At 38.3% G+C, this 21,526-nt stretch overlaps 1 protein-coding gene across 1 annotated transcript in view; it reads right to left on the minus strand.

Annotated features, from left to right (window-relative positions):
• ADAMTS16 (ADAM metallopeptidase with thrombospondin type 1 motif 16) overlaps positions 1-21,526 on the minus strand; it is a 261,983-nt gene that overhangs the window by 5,337 nt on the left and 235,120 nt on the right. The window contains exons 19-21 of the mRNA XM_036741722.1: positions 18,079-18,280; positions 17,711-17,905; positions 14,095-14,319 (exon numbers count right to left, since the gene is read on the minus strand). Of these exons, the coding sequence (XP_036597617.1) occupies positions 14,095-14,319; positions 17,711-17,905; positions 18,079-18,280 (622 nt within the window). The remainder of the gene's footprint in view (positions 1-14,094; positions 14,320-17,710; positions 17,906-18,078; positions 18,281-21,526) is intronic.

Consider the following 21,526-nt stretch of genomic DNA (forward strand, 5'->3'; position numbering starts at 1 on the left):
ACATTAACCTCAGAGTATATATACACTTCTTCAGGGTCAGAAGGTGTCACAACCATGTGACTCAAACCCATGTGACCTAGGCCTTCCTGTGACTTAAACAGGTCATCAAAGACTCCCAATTCAATCAAAGACTCTTGATTGAAACAAAGGCAAGACTCAAAGGCACTTGATTGCCTTAGTGCTGAGAAGAATTCCAAAACAACACACAGCAAAAAGTCCCACCCTGCTTGCCATTATAGGCACTCTAAGACTTTGCAAGCCATCTTGACCCATAGTAGTATCAAAGCAACCTTGGATTCTAACTTACATGTGTGAATATTTGTTTGGCTAGTTTAATTAGTTATCCAATAGGTATGACCCTGTAAGAGTTATCTACCAGCCTGGATATTTGTTGTATAAGTGACACATCCTTATCAAGATACTTCTTTCCTTTATGCAGAAGGATTAGGATGTCATGGAAATTCTAGGGATTCAGAGTACTCTCAAGCCTTGCCCAGGTATCTGAAGAGGTTTGTCTGTTACAGATACTTTCCTATTTGTTTCTAGAACTGAACTGGATATTGGGAGTATTCAATATTAGGGATAACTCGAGGTCATATTGGATATCTTAGAGTGATTCCAGGGCCACCAGGGCTAAACATAGCTATACCCCAAATTAGACAATCCAAAATACTTCTGCACCTCACTCTTAATCCCAACAAGGCTCAAGCACTTACTCTAGATCCAAATCTTTGGATAGGTCAGAACTGAATTCAGATATTAAAGGAGACAACTAAATGACTTCCAAGGTCCCTTCGGGCTCTGATTAGTCTTTAATGTCCTTTGTTGAATTATCACATATCTCAAGTTGCTTAATTGTGGGTACTCCGGGATGTTCTCCAGGGCTTCCTTGTCTTCTGTCCTCACTCTCTCTTACTTGGGAACCTCATCAGCTTTCATTGGCTTAATTTATATCTCAATGCAGATGCTTTCTAGATCTATATATCTAGCAACAGTCTCTCCTTTGAGGTGCAGGACCATTACCAACTGCCTATTGGCTGTTCCCAACTGAATGTCCAATTGTGAAATGTCCACAACACAACTTATTACCTTTTACTCCAATCTTACCTCTCTTCCAAACTTCCCTATTGCTGTGAAGGTTTCTCCTATTCTTTTAGTCACCAAGGTTGTCATTTCTCAATGTTATCCCTGAGTCTTCATTTTCCCTTAGTTCATCAAACGTTCTCACTTCTACCTCCACAACACCACTCATCTGTCCCCTTTTCTTTGCCCACACACCATGCACCCTATTCCAGTCCCTCATCACTTTTCCCTTGTACTACTGCAGTTGGCCAGCTAGGTGGCTCAGTGGAGAGAGGGCTGGGACTGAAGCCAGGAAGATTCATCTTCCCCATTTCAAATCTGTCCTCAGGCACTTCCTAGCTGTGTGACCCTGGTTAACTCACTTAACCCTGTTTGCCTCAGTTTTCTCATCTGTAAAATGAGCTGGAGAAGAAAATGTCAAACCACTCTAGTATCTTTGCCAAGAAAACCCCAAACGGGGTCATGAAGAGGCAGATGTGACTGAAATGACTCAACAACACTGCAGTAGCCTTTTACTTGGTCTCCCTACTTTAAGACTCTCCCTTCTATAATCCCTCTTTTATACTGTTGCCAAACTATTTTTCCTTATGTTTATGTCTGACCATGTCAGTACCATACTCTTTGAACTTCATTGGCTCCCTATCATCTTAAGGAGCAAATATGGACTGTTGTGTTTGGCCTTTAAAGTTCTTTGCTATCAATCAGTCTCTCAAGCATTTATCAAGCACCATGCTGAGCACTTTGCTAGGTACTGGGGATACAAGTACAAAGAATAAAACAATCCCTATTTACCATGAGCTTATGCTACCTAACTCTAATCTACCTTTTCAGTCTGTCACAAATTTTTGACCTTCATATACTCTACAATCCAGTCAATCTAGCTTTCTTATTTTTCTTCATAAAAGGAACTTAATTCTTGATCTCTGTGGCCCACCCCCCATCTCTTCTAATTCCTAGTTTCCTATAAGAGTTAGGTCAAACTCTTCTTCATGAATCTTTTATTTTTTTGATCTCCTTTAACTGCTGGTAAACTCTTTTCCACTCTAATCACCTTGTGTGTATTTCGTGTGTGCCTAGGTAAGCACAGATGTTCTCACTCACAGAACGTAAGTTACTTGATGGCAGAGGCTATTTCCCTGTTGTCTTTGTATCCCAAGTGACTAGCATAGTGCCTGACATCTAGCACTTCAATGAAAAGCTTGCTGAATGCTTGATTGACCCTACGACCCTACGTTGGCAATGAGGAGTTTGGAGGGTCCGCCACTCCATAGAATTTTAGGGGACTTGTTTTGATACATAAATTTCCCCTGTAGAGATTATTTTAGTGCTTTTCCCAAACACCTCCACTCTTAGCATTGTGTGCTTTGGAAATGGAGAAAGTAACCATCTCAATGAAAGTGAATACCTGTGTGAACAAACCACACACTTATGGATATGACCGATCAATCAAACAAGCCATGACACAACTCAAAGAGCAGAGGAAGCTAGAAATGCACCAAGAAAGGAAAGGAAACAGCCATCAGGGGATCCAAAAAGGAAATCTATAAACAGTCTAGCCAGAATTATGTAAATTATTTTAAGACAATAGGACCTGCTCCAAGAATGTTAAAAATGTAAGCAATTGAAACAAGTACTACATAAAGATAGCAGGTTTGAGTTTTCTTTTGGATAGTCTGATACACAATGGTGAAATAAAACCTTTTAAACAGAAGGTATAAAAATGGTATGAAAATTGGGTTATGGTATATGGGTAACACAACTTGCCAAAAATTACAGGAACATTCTTTTGCCAGAATCCCATAGTATTAAGTGACCTTGAGCAGGGTTCCAGGCTCTCTTCCTGAGACCTTAGCCAAGGGGTAATAAACTCTGCCTTCCATTGTTTCCTCCACTTTCCCTGCCCCAGATGGGGCTCTTAATCTAGGAATTCAAGTCTTCCCCCTTCTGATTGAGTGACAAACACAAGATCACATAAGCCATTCCTTCTGTGTGGGGAGTGAGAATGAAAAATAGAAAGGACGTCTGTAAACTGACAAGTGGAGAGCATTTTTATTTTTCTTCTTTGGGCTGAAGGATAGTTAGGCCCACTGGATATTAAAATCAAGCACCTCGGGATTTCAGCTGATAAGCATGGTATGCCTCTAATGTTTCTGCTAGGTTTTTTCCTTCCCCTCCCCTCTTGCCTTTCTAACAAAGCTCAGCAAAATTCTTCAGTAAGTTAGCCTTAAAATATGACCATAAGCAACCAGAGAAAATTAATTGTGTGGGCATGTGAATGCTTAATTTCCAAATTATCAGGGTCAAATACAATTGATACAGCTGTTTTCTATCAAATATTCCTTATTTCTGTATATTCTGGTCTAAAACATAATTCTGAAAAAAAAAGAGAGAGAGGCCTGGCTTCATTCTTTGAAATGTTTTTTGGACATTGAAATGTGTTTTAGACATTCTTCAAGGTCACACTTTGCTCATTGGCATCCTGGATTATGCTAAGTAGAATATCACTGAAAGCATTTCCTTAAACACCCTCCTCCTTCATTAAAAAAATCCCAAACTCCAATTTTATAGAAATTCAATTTTCTTCACTTTGTTGATAGATTTAATATTTTAGTTGGAATTTCTGAATATATCGTGTTCTTCATATTGATCAAGATGGGAGGTAATGTGCCATAGTAGTTAATGAGCAGGCCTTCTAGTTAGGAAAACCCAGGTTCAAGTCTAGCTTCTGAAACATATAAGCTATGTAACCTGGAGCAAGTCACTTCATTCCTCAGGGCTTGGGGCATGTCTCTAAGGTTCTGAGTAAGTTGCAGATTTCCATCCACAGAAGTTTTCACACTAGGAGTTTCCCCAAAACATGAAATCACAGGTACAAGTTCCCAGCACCCCTTCTACATGCATACACACAAGTAGGGGTGAGGGAGAATCAAGATTAAAATAGCTCCTAGGACAAGGAGCTAAATAAAATCTAGAAAAGATTCATTCAGATTTCATGCATGAAAAGATTCACAACTTCAATTCCCTAGCTTCCACTGAGGTTAAAAAAATATTAAATTGCTTAATACTATTATTTTCTTAGTTCATCAATGTGACCAGATGGTCAAAAATTTAATGGTAGAGTTCTAGATATATTTCTCAAATTCCTCCAGTCAATAAATAAGGATTTTATGAGAGGCACACTAAAGTTCCAAGTTAAACAGCTCTTACTTCTAGGTTTGTTTGTTTGTTTTTAATTAACCCAAGAGTTAGCTGGAGTCCTTCAATTCTTTCTTTTACCCCAAAGTTATGCTGATTCAAAAATAACCAGGGCTTCTTTGACTACAATCAGACTCTTGGACTATACTGGGAAAACCACTGGTGGTAGTATTGACAAAAGCATTTTAAATGTGATCTTATCTATAAATACGACTACAGAACAACAATAATTTAGGTAATTTGGGTAAACTCCCCTTGCTTTGGCTTCAGTCTGTATATTACCCTTATTACCTAGACAACAGCACAATTCATTTACTTTGACCAGTGCATGGCTAGTGTTAGACACCATCTTAAAACAGTGCTTAAAATGGAAAGAGAGGGCTAATATCTGACAAATATAAGAATCTTAACAAATGAGCTAATATTAGTGTTCGATATATATTCTACAACACAATCTCCCCCACCCCCTTGTTTTAAGCTTAGTTGGCTTGTTTCTACCCTGCATCAATTTTTTTTTCTGTGTCTACTACAAGCTTATTTAATCTCCTGAGGGTCTTTCCAGCAAGGTTTATTTATAGGGAATTGTCATGATATAGAATTTCTGGTGCTCCCAAATTATAGGTTCCTGTTGAAGAAGTGCTCTATTGCAGAAGTTGTAGCCTTGGACTGAATATGTTGGTTTGCATCTGCTCTGAGGTGGGCCACAACTTCACTTGGGTCCAATTTAGTGACTATTGGTAAATGGTGGTGAGATTTGTCTGTGCTCCAAAGGGCCTCCCTTGGAACAATCATTCTACAGCTACTGAGATCTTTTAGTACGTTAGCAGGGTTTTCAGTTTGCTCTAAAGAGCTTTTCTCAGCGTTCAGTTCAGTACTGCTCCATTCATTTCATGCAGGGCTGAAATAGTTTACTGTTAGAACCCGAGGGACTACTTTCCAAGACTTCATATAATCAGAGAAATTAGAAGTGGAAAAAGCCCAATACATTATCCAGGACATGATTCCTCCCTGTGGTTCAGCAATTAGTGTCTTTTTTCCAATCTCATTTTAAATGACCTTGCTGATGCTAACTGAGCTCCCTTCGTTTACCTGGGGAGTCTGCTTTCCTGATATTCACCCAACTAAGTAACATCTGCTGATTTCATTAACCTAACTCCCAACTCATCTAATTCAAGATATTTAGTACAACCAGTTTGCCAAACACTAAAAAACTGAAAAAAAGGAATCATATATCATCTCTTTTTTACGTTCCCTTTCAGTAGCAATTTGCATGAATTTATAATGATTATGAACCCATATTTAACTTGGTTAAATGAAACAGATCATCATGCATAGTTGCAGGTAGAAAAAAGGGAGTATTTTGAGAACATGAATGTATATCTAGGCAAATGGACTGAAAAGTGAATATTCATGTTACAGGGTAGAAAGGGCCATATTTTTTTATTATGCCACTGGGCCTCACAAGGAGATAAATGGTAGTCTGATTGTTAACAGTCACTAGTAGCCAGCTAGGTGGTGTGGTAGATAGATTGCTGGACCCAGAGTCAGGAGGCCTGAGTTCAAATCCAGCCGTAGAGATTTAATGGCCGAGTGAAACTCGGCAAGTCCTTTAAGCCTTTGCTTCAACTTCCTCATCTGTAAACTGGGAATAATAATAATAGCTACTATCCAGGGAACTGAGATAATATTTATAAAGCTTTGCAAACTTTAAAGCATTGTATAAATGCTAACTATTATTATAGCTTAGGTGTTGCTACTGTTATTTAGTTACCAGTGTCTCTAACTTAAAAAGATCATTTGGGCTTACCTTATTCCAAGGAAATACTTAGTCTGCTATTATAATAGGGTGAATACAAAATGTTTTCTAGAGGATCCACTGACTTCCCTCACACAGAGTTTCAGCCCTTTCCTACCTCTCCCTTTTCTCAACAATATGGCCCAATTAGGAGTGTACTTAAATTCTACTAAGCATATCTTTTCGTCCTCTAGCTTTCTTGATCTAATCACTGCTTTCCCCACTAAAATCTCTTGACTAATGCTTCCGTTTGATACCTTTAAAGCATGACAGGTTGAAGAACTTGGTAAAATCTTTCATTTTCCTGTAGCCATGGTCCCTGTTGCATTTTCCCTTTTTTCCATTTTCCTGCTGATTAGATGTTTTTTGCTTCCAGTGAGGGATTCACAAATCCCAAAAGCCCCATCCAGAGCAAACAATTTCATGACTATAAACCTGGGCCTTATAGGGATATTAGCACTACCGATTCCAACCCTCAAGCTCTGCTTCGATTCATGAGGCTTACTGTCCTCAGTGCCACTCATCAATACCCCAAGGTCAGCATACCATTTCCTGTTCTCCTCTCAATCACTCAGAATTCTTTTGACAACAGAATTTAGAGTTGGTACAGTGTTGTGCTAATGGAGTCTGGTGACAAGGAAGAATTTGTCATAGTTACAAAGAGGTTAGTTTTTTAGGGCACACAGGCAGCCAGTCCAGTGGAAAACCAAAGGGCTCATCCACTACATGGTTCTTTCTGATGCAAATCTAGAAGATTACTGACTGAACTTGTGCATAGTCATGGTGAAGAATGTCTGGAATGACACACTGCTCCTCACACTACTCAGACCGTGATTTCACACCCCTGTTTTCGTCATGCTGATTCATTCAGACAATCCAACAGGTGTTTGCACTTAACCAGTCATACCCAAACCAAATTAGCATGTGAACCATCTGAATCTCTGCCCACATGATTTAAGTTAGTTCTAACTCAGGGGTCCCCCACTGAAAGAGATGATGAATAAAGTTCTTAAGTCAATAGAAATCTCATGAACCAAATAAGAGAAATGGAGATTTTTAAACTGTTACAAGAATAAGCCTCTTGAGTGCAAAGGGCGAGTGGGCAGACAGCCATTACATCTTGACAATTTTCCACAGCCCTGGAAAGCTGACTATCGCTCAAAAGTGCTTATGGCATACATATCACTTTGGATTCCTATACCACAATAATTTATGATCTTGAAGAACTATAAAACACCCGGTAAATGAATAGTACTTGCCAGAAAGCTTATAGTCCCCATATGATAAAAATGACTTATCAGACAACTGATTGAATATCTTTGGTCTTTTGAAAGCTGTGAAGATATATTTTCCTTTTTTTTTGCTCAAAATGCCAAGAATGGTTTAAATTAAATTCAAATAAGACTTATTTTTCTCTTTGTAAATTCCCCTAAAGTCTCTTCTTAAGTTTCTTCTGGGAAGTAATGAATATTCCAATACAAGACAGTGTGGTAACCCCACTTTGTTAGCCTTAATGTCTTAGCTGGTAGATACTGTTAGCAGTTATGTTACACACAAGAAGGAGGCCAAATCAAGGAAACTACACAGAGAAAGTTTCTACCCATTTGGTCCTCTTTGTCTAGCATGAGAAAAACTTTGTAAGGCATGAAAGCTCTAATTTCCCCTCTCCAAACAGATTGTATCAGGAAGATGGTATGATTTAGGTGTATCTCATACCTCTTAATGAAAAATACATGGCAACTTTATGAAAAAAGTGTCCCAAAGATGAACTTGGAAGGTATTTATAGGCATTGTGTACAATTATTCAGTAGTAGGATTTTTGTTCTCTTTCATGGATTTATAAAATGCATTTCCTCTAAAGTGTTATAGATTAGATCAAGAGGCTTTGGCAGATAAAAAAGAGACAAACACCACAATGGCATTACTACTGGGTGGCCTTGGCTTTTTATAAACTTGTCAATATATTACCAAGCCAGTGTAGCTAGATTTTTCCCTAAGATAGAATGAAATAAAGGTATGATTCAGAATGAAATAAAGGTATGATTCAAATAATATTTGGATATTATGAGTTCTTCATGTTTCAATAATTTTAGAAAATACAATGACTCGGTTTGAGAGTTAATGACAGTGTTGAAGGGACAATTTCATTTATACAGTTTCTTTTAAAACAACTTTTAGTACTTGGGTTGGGTTATGGTTCAGTTATAAACTCAATCTCTGAGTTTGTGTAATCTAGTAATTCACTAGTTTTTTTATTCTTTTTTGTTTTACTTGAGTCTTTGATTAATTAGTAGGACATATGAACAGTAGACATGCATGAGAATTGCTGGCTCATGATACCTTTCTTCTATCAAAGGAATAGGGAGCAGGAATTGGAGTGAGTGGAATGAAAGAGCAGCAACCACTTCTTCCATCCTCCTAAGAGCAGGGAAAAATAATCACTGAGGAAAGTGACTCCATTTATTAGCTGAGTTGGGTAAGCTAAGCTCTGATCTATCCCTTTATCTCATTCATGTGGCAAGAAGAGACAAAGAGTAGTAGGCACAGTGGATATAGAATCTGATGGCTCAAAAAAATCACTTTCTTGGAATTTTGGCATCCCTGTTCAACAAGCAATGGCCATTCTGTTACCTTTCCAAAGATGACTGGGCAGCCTTAAATTATTTCCTATATGGAAAAATCTTACCCAGGTGGAATTTCAATGCTTACAAACTATTAAATCCTTAATAAAAATTCAACCCAAGTGAAAATCAGTTACTAGTTTCCATAGTGCATGTGATGTGGCTCCCTGACCGGGAAGTGAACCATGGACAACTATTTATTAGCTTGTTAAACCACATTCCAGCCACTTTTTGTGTTTTTTTTTCCCCCTCTCTTCTCCAATCAGATAAATATGCTCAATAGAGTACTCTGGATTACAAAAAATAAAATTAAGTTGGTATAGTGTCTATATGCTAAAACAGTAATTTGAAATGAGGATTTTAGTTGTAAGTGATTAGTATGACTTCATATATATGTATATGCACACATTACTACACATATATATATATGCATATATATATATATATATATGCATACACACACATTATGTCTATATGGAGATAATGAGCATGTATTTCTTTCTGGAAAGGATGATCCCAACAGTAATCGAAGTCCATCTGTGGAGAACTTTTCAGAGATGATGAATTACGGAGAATGAGATTTGAGTTCTCATGAGTTTATCTGGTTTGATTTGCTTCTTTGTATTGGGCACATACAACCTTTGAGTGAAGACTAAAGGAAATTCCCCTCCCTTATTCCCCAATTTCTACTATGTTTCTACTTCCAGGCCAAGTGGAGAATGAATCTGGTCCTGCTGGGATCTGCACAGCTTCAGCTATGCACAGTAACTGACAGGGCTGGCATCTGGGGGTGAAAAGTTGCTAAAAGGGTCGAGAGGGATAGCACACTTCCTGGCAACACACCATATGCTGTAGTAGAAGGAATCCTAGTATATGTAGATTCTCACCCCAGCACTTCCACTTCCTAGATGGATGAATTTGGGAAAGCCATTGATCTAGGTTTTCTATTCCTTAGTTTCCTCACCTGTAAATTGAAGGAAGGTGCTAGCCTGGATGATCTCCAAACTCACTTTTGGCTCTGACATATGGCTTCTTTCCTGACATGACCATGGTCTCTTTTGTCACTGCATATACTACAGGCCACTCCTATGCTCAGATGCATATGATGAGATGGCTGTATAGCACATAGTGGGGAGAGGACTTTAGCATGATGTCAAGCATAACTAGCATCATGAGAGAAGCCTAGAATCACCAAAGTTTAAAGGGAAAAAGGTCCTTAGAGATCATGTAGTTCAGTCCTCTCAGGCTGAAGATGCCAAAATTGACAGAAAGGTGAATGGATTAGTGTGTGGTCACATAGCTGATTAGTGGCAAAGCCGGGACTAAAGCATTATCTCCTGCTCCATAGTTAAGTGCTGTTTCCACTGCTGCATGTACTGCTGCACTGTTTGGAGAAGGACAAAGTTCAGTGTTAGACCTCTATTACATTCCTTTGGGAAAAATGGGGTCCTTCCTAGAATGGGAGAAAGCATGCCCAGATATTCTTTGGAATAGACTGACTTTGGAAAGTGAAGACTCCAAATTGTAGATGAATACAGGAAAATGTTTTACTATTTAGTTAAATATTCACAATCTCTTAGGTGGCATTATTGCAAGTCACTAGAGTCATTAGAATTTATAGTAGGAATGCTGTTTCAAGTACGTCTAGTTCAACTCTTCCTTGAAGCATTAATTCCTTCTACAACATCTCCAACAAGTGGACATACAGCCTCTGTTTGAATGTTTCCAGGGTGGTAAACTCACTACCTTGATAGTCAACCTATCAAATTTGTTGGGTGACCTTAGGTTTTAGGATGGTCTTCCTTATTTTGATCAAAACTTGCTCATTTGTAATTTCAACCTATCATGTGTTGAAGATTTTCTCATCAAAATGCAAATAGTCTTTGAGTGACAACTCAACATACTGTTATCAATCTATAATATCTCTGCATGGATAGCTAAGTGGTTGACATCTGAAAGTGAAAAGCAAGGTTCCAGGAGAATCTGGAAAAAAAAAGATGAGTGGGATGTGTGTGTGTGTGTGTGTGTGTGTGTGTGTGTGTGTGTGTAGAGGAGTGGAGAGAAGGATAGATTTTTGAATAAGGTAAGGTCAGAGGAATGGAATACCACAATAGAGGCCTCTTGAATTGCAAGGAAGAAACATGAAAGCACAAAGTACTCTGAAATTAAGTAGGAGAATTGCTAAAAGAAAAATTTTGCCTCCATCGAAACGTTGTCTATGGTTGCATATACCCATTCACATTAGGGAGAATATTCCTCCCAACTATTGTCTATTACTAACTTTCTGGCTCATATGTTCTGAAAAAGGAGGTAAAGTGTTATGAGAGGCAAAGAGTTTCTGTCTCAGAATAAGTCAGAGCTGGGTTGAAGTATGATCTCTGACACAATCTGGCCCTAGGACGTTGTGCAGGCCCCCAACCTCTCAGTGTCCTAAGCAACTATTTCAGACTATGAATTACAAAACAGTGACCAAACTGCATTGGTAGAGGGAGTTTCCCCACAAGGATTTCTATCACAAATGAAATCACTAGGCCAAACCTTGTTTGCCCACTCAGCTCAGAGTCAGTGAGGTAGCGAAATGGTTAGAGAAGTAGACTTGGAGTCAGGAGGACCTGATTTACAATTTGGCCTCAAACACTTGCTAGCTGTGCTGCCTTGGGCAAGTCACTTAACTTGTGTCTGCTTTACTTTCCTCAATTATAAAATAAGAATAATAATAGCATCGACCTCCCAGGATTGTTGTGAAAATTAAATGAAATGTCAGTAAAATGCATCGTCTAGTGCCAAGCAAATAGTAGGTGTTTAATAAATATTTGTTTCCTTCCTTCCAACCCCACTAAAAAAGTCAGTAAGAAACAATTTTAATGACCTCTAATTTTCGATGAGATAGTGTTCCAGGTGACTAAACTCCTCCTGTTAATGAAGATCTGTACCTTCTCTGCAATTTCTAGCCTTAGAGAATTGCCTGGGGGCCCTGAGGGGGTAAATGATTTTCCAAGGGCTACACAACCAATATATGTCAGAGGGCACAGTGGAACCCAAAGCCTCCAGATTTCCAGACTAGCTTTCTATCCATTATGCTACTCTGCCTCTTTAAAAGCCAATCAATCTTCATAGGTATGGATTAAATTATACAGATTGTCATCATTCCTCTAAAACAAAACTCCATATCCTATAGATATATTTAGAAAGTCCCAGCTACATGATCAGAGAAGTGCTATCTTGAATATTGGCAGAAGAATTCTGTTTGATATCTTGTGGGTATAGGAGGGACTGAATATGGACTTGTTGAATGAAAAGTTGACTTCTCATGGGTCAGAGTGTAAAATCTAGGCTGACCTGGTTGGATATACGTTTTGCATCCTGCCCTATAGTTCAATCACTAAAAGGTTTGAGTGGAAGAATCTGCTTTAACTGAACTGATGCCAAATGGATGGGGACTTCAATTTGAATTCATTCAATAGCTGCATTAAATTCCATTTGAGTGCCAGTCTCCATTCATTATGGAGGGTGGGAAGGGACCCTTGCACTTCTTCCTTTTATTTTTTGGAGAAGCTTTAGAAGATCTGGCTGTACAAAGGATCCATTTAGTGAACAAGATAGCTAAACAATGGCAAAGAAGAGTTACACAATCAAAGAGGCTTATGACTAAGAATGGCTTAATTGTTTTTCATTTGGCTTCTAAAAAATACCCCTCCATTTCTCAAGTGGCACAAATCTAAGACCTGCTTCACTCTACTGCCTAAAGGATATACATATGCATGTATATGTATAAATATTTTGATGGTTCGTGGATTTTCATTAGATTTTGTACACATTTTCACCTTCCAAAGAACCTGTATTATGTATACCAGGGACTGGGCATCAATTACAGAACTCAATTAACAGGAAAAGAATATAAATTGAACAAGAGAAAGAAATGATTTGAGAGTATTCCCTGAAAACAAGTGCATGGGGCTTTAAAACAACCCTTAATTCTTGGAGAGTTGGGTTATGATAGCCTTCAGATTTTCATAAAAGAGTTAGTTTGATTTGGCATATCCTTCGGCTTTTCTTTAAGTCTATCTTGTTTTGTGATGGGTCACACAATATTTACAGAGGGGGAAAAGACATGGATAGACAACTAACTTTTGCTTTCTTAAAAGACTGACATAGTCAGTTGTCTTTAGAATTGAGGAGAAGAAATATCAAGGAAGTGGAAATTTCTGATTCTTCCTTTGTCCTCAAAAGAATTAGGGGCGATCTGGAATGATGGGAAATTCCTGGATCCCTTAAGTCAGATGAGGAAGCAGAAATCCCCGACATGATGGGGAAGGTGGTTATTCCTCCTTCAGGCCAATACTTGCTGAATTGTTTGTGTGAGACAATCAGAAGGATGCTACAAGACATAAGTATTTAAGAGTGAATGGAGTGATTGGCTCCAGAAAGGACCCAAATGCAGTCACTGCTATGTATAGGCAGATAAGACAGTCAACAACATGAGGGCACTACATTCTATCCAGAATTTAAAAAATTACTGCTTGTGCATTGAATCTTCCTCTCCATGTTATCCTCTTTCCACATCTTCTTCCCTCTGCACTCAGAGAAGTGGAAAGCAAAGAAATTTAGGTTGCAGAAAAAGGCAAAGTAATTGAAGAGATAGCAAAAAGGAATGAAAATGAAAGGAAAAGGGACAAGGAAGAGAAGAGAAATGAAGGGGAAGAGGGAGAGAACAAAATGTGAGGGATATAATCAGGGCTATACTTTGTGCTTCTAGGAAAGGGACATATTGAAATATCAACTACTGAGACAAAAACCATATATGAACATTTTGTTGTTATTTTGCATGTTTGTTTAAAAAGAAAAGAAATAGAATTGGGAAAAGAGGGAGCAAATAGGCCGGGGCAGAAAATGGCATAGACAAAAGACGAACCTCACTGGTTTTACCCACTAAAAGATGGCTCTACTTAAATGTATGTAAACAATTCACATGATATACAATATATATTTGGACTTGTGAAACTCCATAGTTAATCTACCATGAACTTTAATCCACCTCTTCCTTCTGGAGTTATTGTTTCTCTTCATACTTATTCTATGGGTAATTCTGCCCCCATCTCACCCATAGCATTAAATCTTCCTATATGTGATGAGTGGATGATAATTCTGAGCAAAGGACACAGATACACTCTTAATGGCTCTGTAACAATTGGATATCAACCCCTAAAAGAAACACACACACACACACACACACACACACACACACACACCCATACCTTTAAAATAAATGTAATAAAGCAGTTTAATAGGACATTGGGGATTGAAGCTCTGAGGAAACATCACTGTTTAAACTTCACCACCAAACAGCAAAGCCATAAATTTTGCTTACTAAGCCTCTGAGAATTTAAAACTGTCAAGTACCTGAGACCAGGGAGAAGAGTACCAAGTGCCTCTAGCATGCCTCACTGCAGAGTACACTGGTTGCTTGGGACATGAAAACAGGGTGCATTCTCTTTCCAAGTCCAGGTTTGGCTTTGGCAAATGTAAGCATTTCTTTGAAGCCAGCTCTCTGTATTTTCCAGAAACATATTTTTCTGCACATTTTAACAACCTTTTCTGTATTCCTCTTTCACAAGTTACAGAGCACTAAAAGAAAAAAAGAGAAGGAAAAAAAATAAGGGGATTAAAATAATTCCTCTGAAGTAATAATTTTAGAACAAAATTCAATATGGAGGTTAAAATGTTACAGAATTATTAACAGTTTTAACATGAACATAACAGAACTTAGTGGACCCAAGATTTAATTGTTTTAACCAAATATAGTGATTATCTTTTAAAAAAAGGATTTTGGGTGCATACTGGCTTTCAGTACCAGGTGATACTTGTTGGCAGACCAGAGCTGCATAGCAGCTTTGAAACACAGGACTCAGTGAGCATGCAGAGTGACACTGTGGCCACTGGCTCTGTGGAACCCATCCAGGACTCATTGAATTCCTGTGTTTTTTTTGAGCTTTTGCTTGCTTGGTTAGCTGGTTATGTATGTTCCTGGCTGTTTCTTGCTTGGCACCTGCCATCCCTATTTCCTCTCCTGATTGGTTATGGATGATCTCCTGCTTAAATAATACAGCTTCTGTTTGGTGAGTACTCCCTCTGTGCTCCTTTCTCAGTAGTTTTTTTTTTCACCCCTACAACTATGAACTGGTTTTGTTGCCAAGACTAGGCCTCATGATACTCTTTATCCTATCTTACCACGAGGCCAGTAAGGCCAACTGGGCTGGGCCAACGTGACAGAGATCACCAACATAGTAAAGAAGCTAAAGAGTGGAAGCAGAAGAGAAGAAAGAAATAATGCCTGGGAGTGAGACCAAATGGCATGTCCCCAGTAGATGCTCTCATGTTGTACTGGAACTTATTCGAGGCTTCACTGAAAGAAAAAACACAGGGCCAACTGGCATATTCCACCGTTTGATGTATAAGTCCATGAGCTCTACTAGGCTTCACACAAGGGCTGTCGTCCCAGAAAGCCAACTGCTCTGCTGGTGCATCTACCCCTGGAAGCAAAGCATTTAGCTACCATATACTTCCCTGAGAGTAGAAGGTAAATAGTTCCAGTTCCATGAGGTCACATGACTCATATGAGACTGACTTCCACATAAAACCAGGAACATTTTAAAAGGGGGTGGGGTGGAGCAACATGGCTATCAACATGGGTCAAGCATCTATTGGGGTTAGATCCACAGCTCAAACAGTGGCTTCGGCACTAGGGAAAAATGATTGTACTACCCAATAAGCTCAAAAATATCTAGGGAACACTTCCATAGGTTCCCAAAGTGGGTGATACCAGCCCTGGGGGGCACCGGAATGATCCAGGGGGCAGTATGAGTCTTGGGTGCAATTGAGGGGCATTGAATAAAAATAAGGGGGTGGTGGGAGCATATGGAAAGAAGAGAATTTTGAAAAACTGTTCATACATGTTTCACCTGTTGTATAACAGAGTTAAAGTCTTAGTGATTAATTATTTTCCAAATAAACGACAAAATGCAAATTATAACCCATTAGTGGTCAAGTCTGTCAGTAGGTCTTAACAAGCAAGTGTTGGCAGGTGAGTGTGTCCCATATTGTAGGGAAGTCAAGCATGCATCAGCAGAAATATGCGCAGGTAATGACTTGGTTACAATGCAATACTATATGGTTACATGGTACAATATTGTGTCATCAAAATTTTAATGCAGGAAAAACCCCACAAATTTACAATAAATTATTAAAATGCATCATTAAAAATTTATATATTTTTGAAATGATGGAAATTTCAAAAAAACATTAAAGGGTTAAAGAAAGTAGATTTCCCAGGGGACACTGAGTAAATTTTTTTTAAAAGGGCAATAGGCCAAATAAATTTGGGAACTCTGCGCTAGACGACCATTACTCGGTTCTTCTTTATACTAGTCTTTCTCCAGCCAGGGATTGAAGAATTGAGACTAAAGGCAGACATATTCAAATCCATGTTGGTGGCCTGGGTGACTGAAATTTTTATCAGTGAGTTGAGTGATTTTCTATATTCTTTTGGCCCAGTCCAGCTCCTGAGGCCATATTTCTCTACTCAATCCAAGCCAACTATCTAACTTTTATGGTAGCTATAGTAATCAAGGAGAAGCAACATGGTATAGGGGATAAAGAGCTGGCTTCTTAGCTAAGAAGACTTAGAGATTATAAATTGTAGAAAAGGTGATGACCTGCATTGGTAAAATGAATTTGTTAATTTGGGAATTTAGTATACAATTGAAATCACAGGTCCAGCCCCTATTCCTATCTCAGTGATAATTAGTGGGAGTGTATAACTATTAAGCTCTAACTATCTCTTTGATGGTGGTTGTGCCTAAGACCTGAGTTTTACATTTTGGGTGTAAGTGCCTCATATTGATTGTAGTATTTCAATCAGGAATGAGGCCATGCAATCAATTTAATCTTTTCAGAAATCTATATATTTTTCCTTTTCCTATCTTTAGAAGTAACTACACTGAAGTTGTGGAAGATACAAAATATTCTTCAATCACATCTTTTATATCGAACTCAAATAGCAACAGATACTTGCTACTGCATATTGATTTAGAAAATCACAAATTAATATTGCCTATATTGTATTGTATTTTTATTTATTTTGTTATTTAATTTTCCAATTACATTTTAATCTGGTGCAAGCCACAGTCATGAGTTTTACAGGTACTTGCAGGCCTTGGGCAGAGAATTTGATACCTCTGCATTCCAGTTATATCTTCTACTATTGCTGTGATTGTCCCTATGCATCACTCAGGTCAAAGGGACTTATAAACAACAAACTAATTTCAATGAGAGATGGTGTTTAAATCTTTCCCTTAGATGAAATAATGGATGCTAAAAGCAAATTGAGAAGCCCGTTTTGCATATAATCCTAACTACTGATTATTTTGGAATGCACTTGAATGTCCCTGGTAGAGTCATTTTTCATGTTTTAAAAATCTTCTATTTCTGAAATTTAAAAATAGCCTCTAATACCAATTTTAGATAAGGCATCTCAGTTAGATGCTCCAAGAGCCTGAGGCCTGGTACAAACTCCAGGTAAGCATCTTCTCTAAATGTAACTTGTGTCAGCTCAAAGAGATACTCAACTGAATTCAATCAGGAAGTAGGCAGAGTAATTTATTTATATATTCTTTTCTTTTTATTTTGAAGATGATGCTCCTGATGGACATCACTATTCATGTGATTCTTCTCTTAAATGAGAGGCAATGTATTAGAGTGAAAAGAATACTAGAGTTGGAGCCAAGGGATCCGGATTCCTATGGGAACATCGATACTACAACCATATGTACATCACCTAAGCTCTCTGTGATCAGTCCTCTACACAGGATAGTTTTTTTTAATAAATGTTCAGCGTTCGGCCTCAATCCTTTCTGAAAAGATACTCAGTGTCTTTGAGAAGAATCAACTAGTTTAGTGCCTTCTTTCGCAGCTACTGGAATGACGTTCTAGCAATTTATCAGAATTGAGACATACCCACCTCTGACCAGGCAGACACAAGCCATTGTAGTTTTTTGTGTTTATGGCAGCGTTTAAGCAAACAGGCTTCTTGAGTTTGGGGTTTCATTTCTATGAAACAGACAGCATCAGGCAGAATCTGAGCCCGAGCAGACGGGTTAGTGCTTTTACAGGTCACAGATCTCTTTTTCCATCCTTTCCCACACGTTCTTGAGCACTAAAGAAGAACAATGAGTAAATAATGGGAAGGAAAAGCCGACAAAGGAAAATATACTAGGCTGGCCTGTGGGTTTTCAGGAGGAAGACTAAATGGCATCCGTAAAAGCAAGGGTTTGGAAACAGGCACCGACCTCATTTCTCTGCTCCCTGCTTGCAATCTGAATAACTTACCTCTGACCAGGGCCCTGCACTCCAGGCTGGTGGGCAGCTCTGAGTATTGCAGATCTGTCGGCTGGGAGGGATTGGCTGAGGGCAAAGAGTAGCAGAGACCAACTCCGATTTAGAGTGAATCCGCTGCATGCACTGAACCAACCTAGATTGTTCTCCTATGCCACAGGTTAAGCTACAGGTGCTCCAGTTCCCCACTGACCAACTAGAAGACAAAGCAAAAGACATCAAGATTGGTGAATATCTATCCATCTTCCATGCCAGAAGGAAGGTAATTATATTTAGTATTTCTATTTTAAATAGTTTTATCATTAACAGTCGTAATTTCCTACAATAACACTACTAAGTAAACTCAGAATATTTTTTTTTCACACTGAAGAAATAATATTTTCCATGTAGGTGATGCAGTAGATTGAGTGCTAGACCTGGGTTCAGGATGATCTGAGTTCAAATCCAGCTTCAACCATTCACTAGCTGTGTGACCCTGGGTAAATCACTTAACCTCTATCTACGTCAGCTTCCTCATCTGTAAAACTTGATAATAATAATAATGATGATGTTGATAATAGCATCTGCCTCCCAGGGTTGTTGTTAGGCTAAAAGGAAATAAAGGAGAAAGGGAACAATATTTATGTAGCACCTACTATGTGCCGAGCACTATGCTAAGCACATTTGTACAAATATTACCTCATTTGAACCTCACAACAACTCTGTGAAATAGGTGCTACTATTATCCTCATTTTACAATTAAGGAAATTGAGGCAAATAGAGGTTAAGTGACTTACCCAGGGTCACATAGCTAGTAAATGTTTAAGACTGTATTTGAATCCAGCTCTTCTGCACTCAAGGTCCAGTCTCTACCTACTGTGCCACCAGCTGCCTCTAAATTTAAAGATGGTATTTGTAAAGTGCTTTGCAAACCTTAAAGTGCTATATAAATGCAAGCTGCTATCATTGCCACCACTGTCATCATCATCATCGTCATCATCATCATCATCATCATCATCTTCAAGTTCTGCCCCACTGACTTACTTCCCTCATGAATTCTTCTCTTCCTTTTCCTCAACTCTTCTTATCCTCCAATATGGAGAACTACCTTGTATAAGGCAGAGTATTTTTCAAAATTAAGAAAGACAAGTTTGATATATATTCTAGATTTGAATGAGAAACATCTTTCCCTGTTTTAGTTCATTTTTGTCTGTGTAAGCCCTAAAATATATACTAAGTAAATTTATTTCATGAGCACATTTCCATTATGCATTCAATGAACCCAAATAGTCTAATGTCACCAAAACCCATCTTTTTTTTTTTTACATCAACATCCTCCTTGTTATTCTATGTGACTCTGAATCATGGTCTACCATGTCCTCAGAAGGATCAGAATAATAAATAATTTGAAGAACAAGGAAAAGATACATGGTACATGAAAGAAGGCCACAAGATTCACTTATGGAAACCATCAAAGACACATAGGACGAAAAAAAGGAGATTGGTTGGACATAAAGAGAGAGTGTGGGATAAGAGACGGACAGTGCAACTTTCACTGTTATTCATGATGTATTAAAAGACAAAGAGCAAGACTTCCAGCATATTAGGTAGTTAATCCATGGAGAATTTCTGGAAAGACATAGGCAAGAATTCTAAGGATAAAAAGGTCTGACTGAGTTATGATCTGCATTGGAAATATGAGTACTCATACTCATGAAATCATGATTTATCAAGGTATCAATGTATTTTCAAATTTAAGAAATTGAGGCAAAGGTGGAACAACTTGTCAGAAGTCATGCTGTGGTAGATCAAATGATCTCCCATGGAATGGGAGCTGAGGTCTATCTGAAAGATTAGTCTGAACAGTGAGACAAACAAAATGTCAAAAAGGACTTATGTTCTAAGTCCTCCAAGCTATGTTATGTTAAAGTCCTGAAGTAAAATGCAGGAAAACAGGCTCTGTGGTTATCCTAGATGTGAAACATAAGTAACTATACATGCTTTAGCCCACCTCTGTCTGTGTCAGGTCTAAAATATTGTCTATTAAGTGTGTTTCCTAAACAGATATCGTTGTATTTGTGGGAAATTATGGAAAATCTGACATATCAACTTTTGCACCCAGAATAATAAAATAATATAGCTCCTTATGAACTATCCCATTTCAACTATGGAAAGGTTTCAACTTTATAGCCCAAACAGGGCTAATCTATTTTTTAAAAAAATTAGACATTCTCAATCAATCTATCCTTATTATGAAAGCCAGTCCCTTAGCATGTGCTGCTTGGCTTTTTCATCCATTGACAATCCCTCCCCTTTCTCTGTCTCCATTATCCCTGTTTGCGTTTATGGTGGTTTCTACGTTCTCCTCTTTTCTTATATTTGTTCTCCCTTTCCCAAAGCCTTATAAATTATAATTGGTGTGTCCACACAGGGGTTGAAACAGACATCTTGGCTGCTTCAAGCCTTTTCACACCATCTCGTTAAGTCCTTCTGTCTCCACCGTCTTAAGCCATTCCAACTGTGTTGATCCAGTCTCTCCCCTCCCCTCTTGACTGCACATCATTAAGAAATCCTTCTCTTGAACAAAGCTCATTCATACTGTATCTGGAAACTCGAAGTGTCTGTTCTGTGTCATGGGCAGAGCTGTGGGGGAAAAGTCTTGATTTCAGCTCATGAAACAGTCAAAGTCAACACAAGAGCCTGCCCTTTGCCATCTTATGTTTCTGTAGCTCCTTGATCTTCAGGAGTAATTTCCCAAAACTAGATGTATACAGTAGCACACTAACTGTCATGTTGGTTGGCTCTAGTATAGTTTTGCTTTTTTCTGAGTCTCCTAGTTTCCAATCTGAACAAAATAAAGGGCTGGTAAAGTGTCAAGTCAAAGGTATGGTTCCAATTTCAGACATTAAAAGATTGAGCCATACATAGTCAGTACTTTCCATCAGCCCAGTCACTTACCCATGAGACATATGCTTTTGTCTCCCAGGAGTGCCTGGAGAAATGCTAAGGTTTTATGGTCTTCAATTGCCAGGTTAGATAGTATTTTCTGGCATCATTTGTTTCATTTTTATGCCCCATTTGCCACCATTCACTAACTGTTTCTCAAGAAAGCTACAAGCCATTTAAAAAATTCTTTTTTTAATGTCAATAGCATTTTGATTCCAGACTTGGGATACTTCCTTTCAAGATGCAAAATTCCGACATGGGTAATTGATTTAAGTAAAGTGTCTTGACATAAAGCTGCCACACAAGCAGACATATTATGTTTTGGCTAAAATCCAAACTCTGGGATAATGTCAACATTATTATGTTGACATTAGATGACACCTTAAACATTAGACAAAAAGTTAATCCTGTAAAGAACCAATACAGAGGATTTGCTCATTTATTGAGCTTAAAAAGGTGTCAAATACTCACTCAAAGTGATAACTACTGCTTTTTAGTGATTGTGACTTTAGGAAAA

Source organism: Trichosurus vulpecula, chromosome 1 (assembly GCF_011100635.1).
Source record: "Trichosurus vulpecula isolate mTriVul1 chromosome 1, mTriVul1.pri, whole genome shotgun sequence".
NCBI classification, from domain to species: domain Eukaryota; kingdom Metazoa; phylum Chordata; class Mammalia; order Diprotodontia; family Phalangeridae; genus Trichosurus; species Trichosurus vulpecula.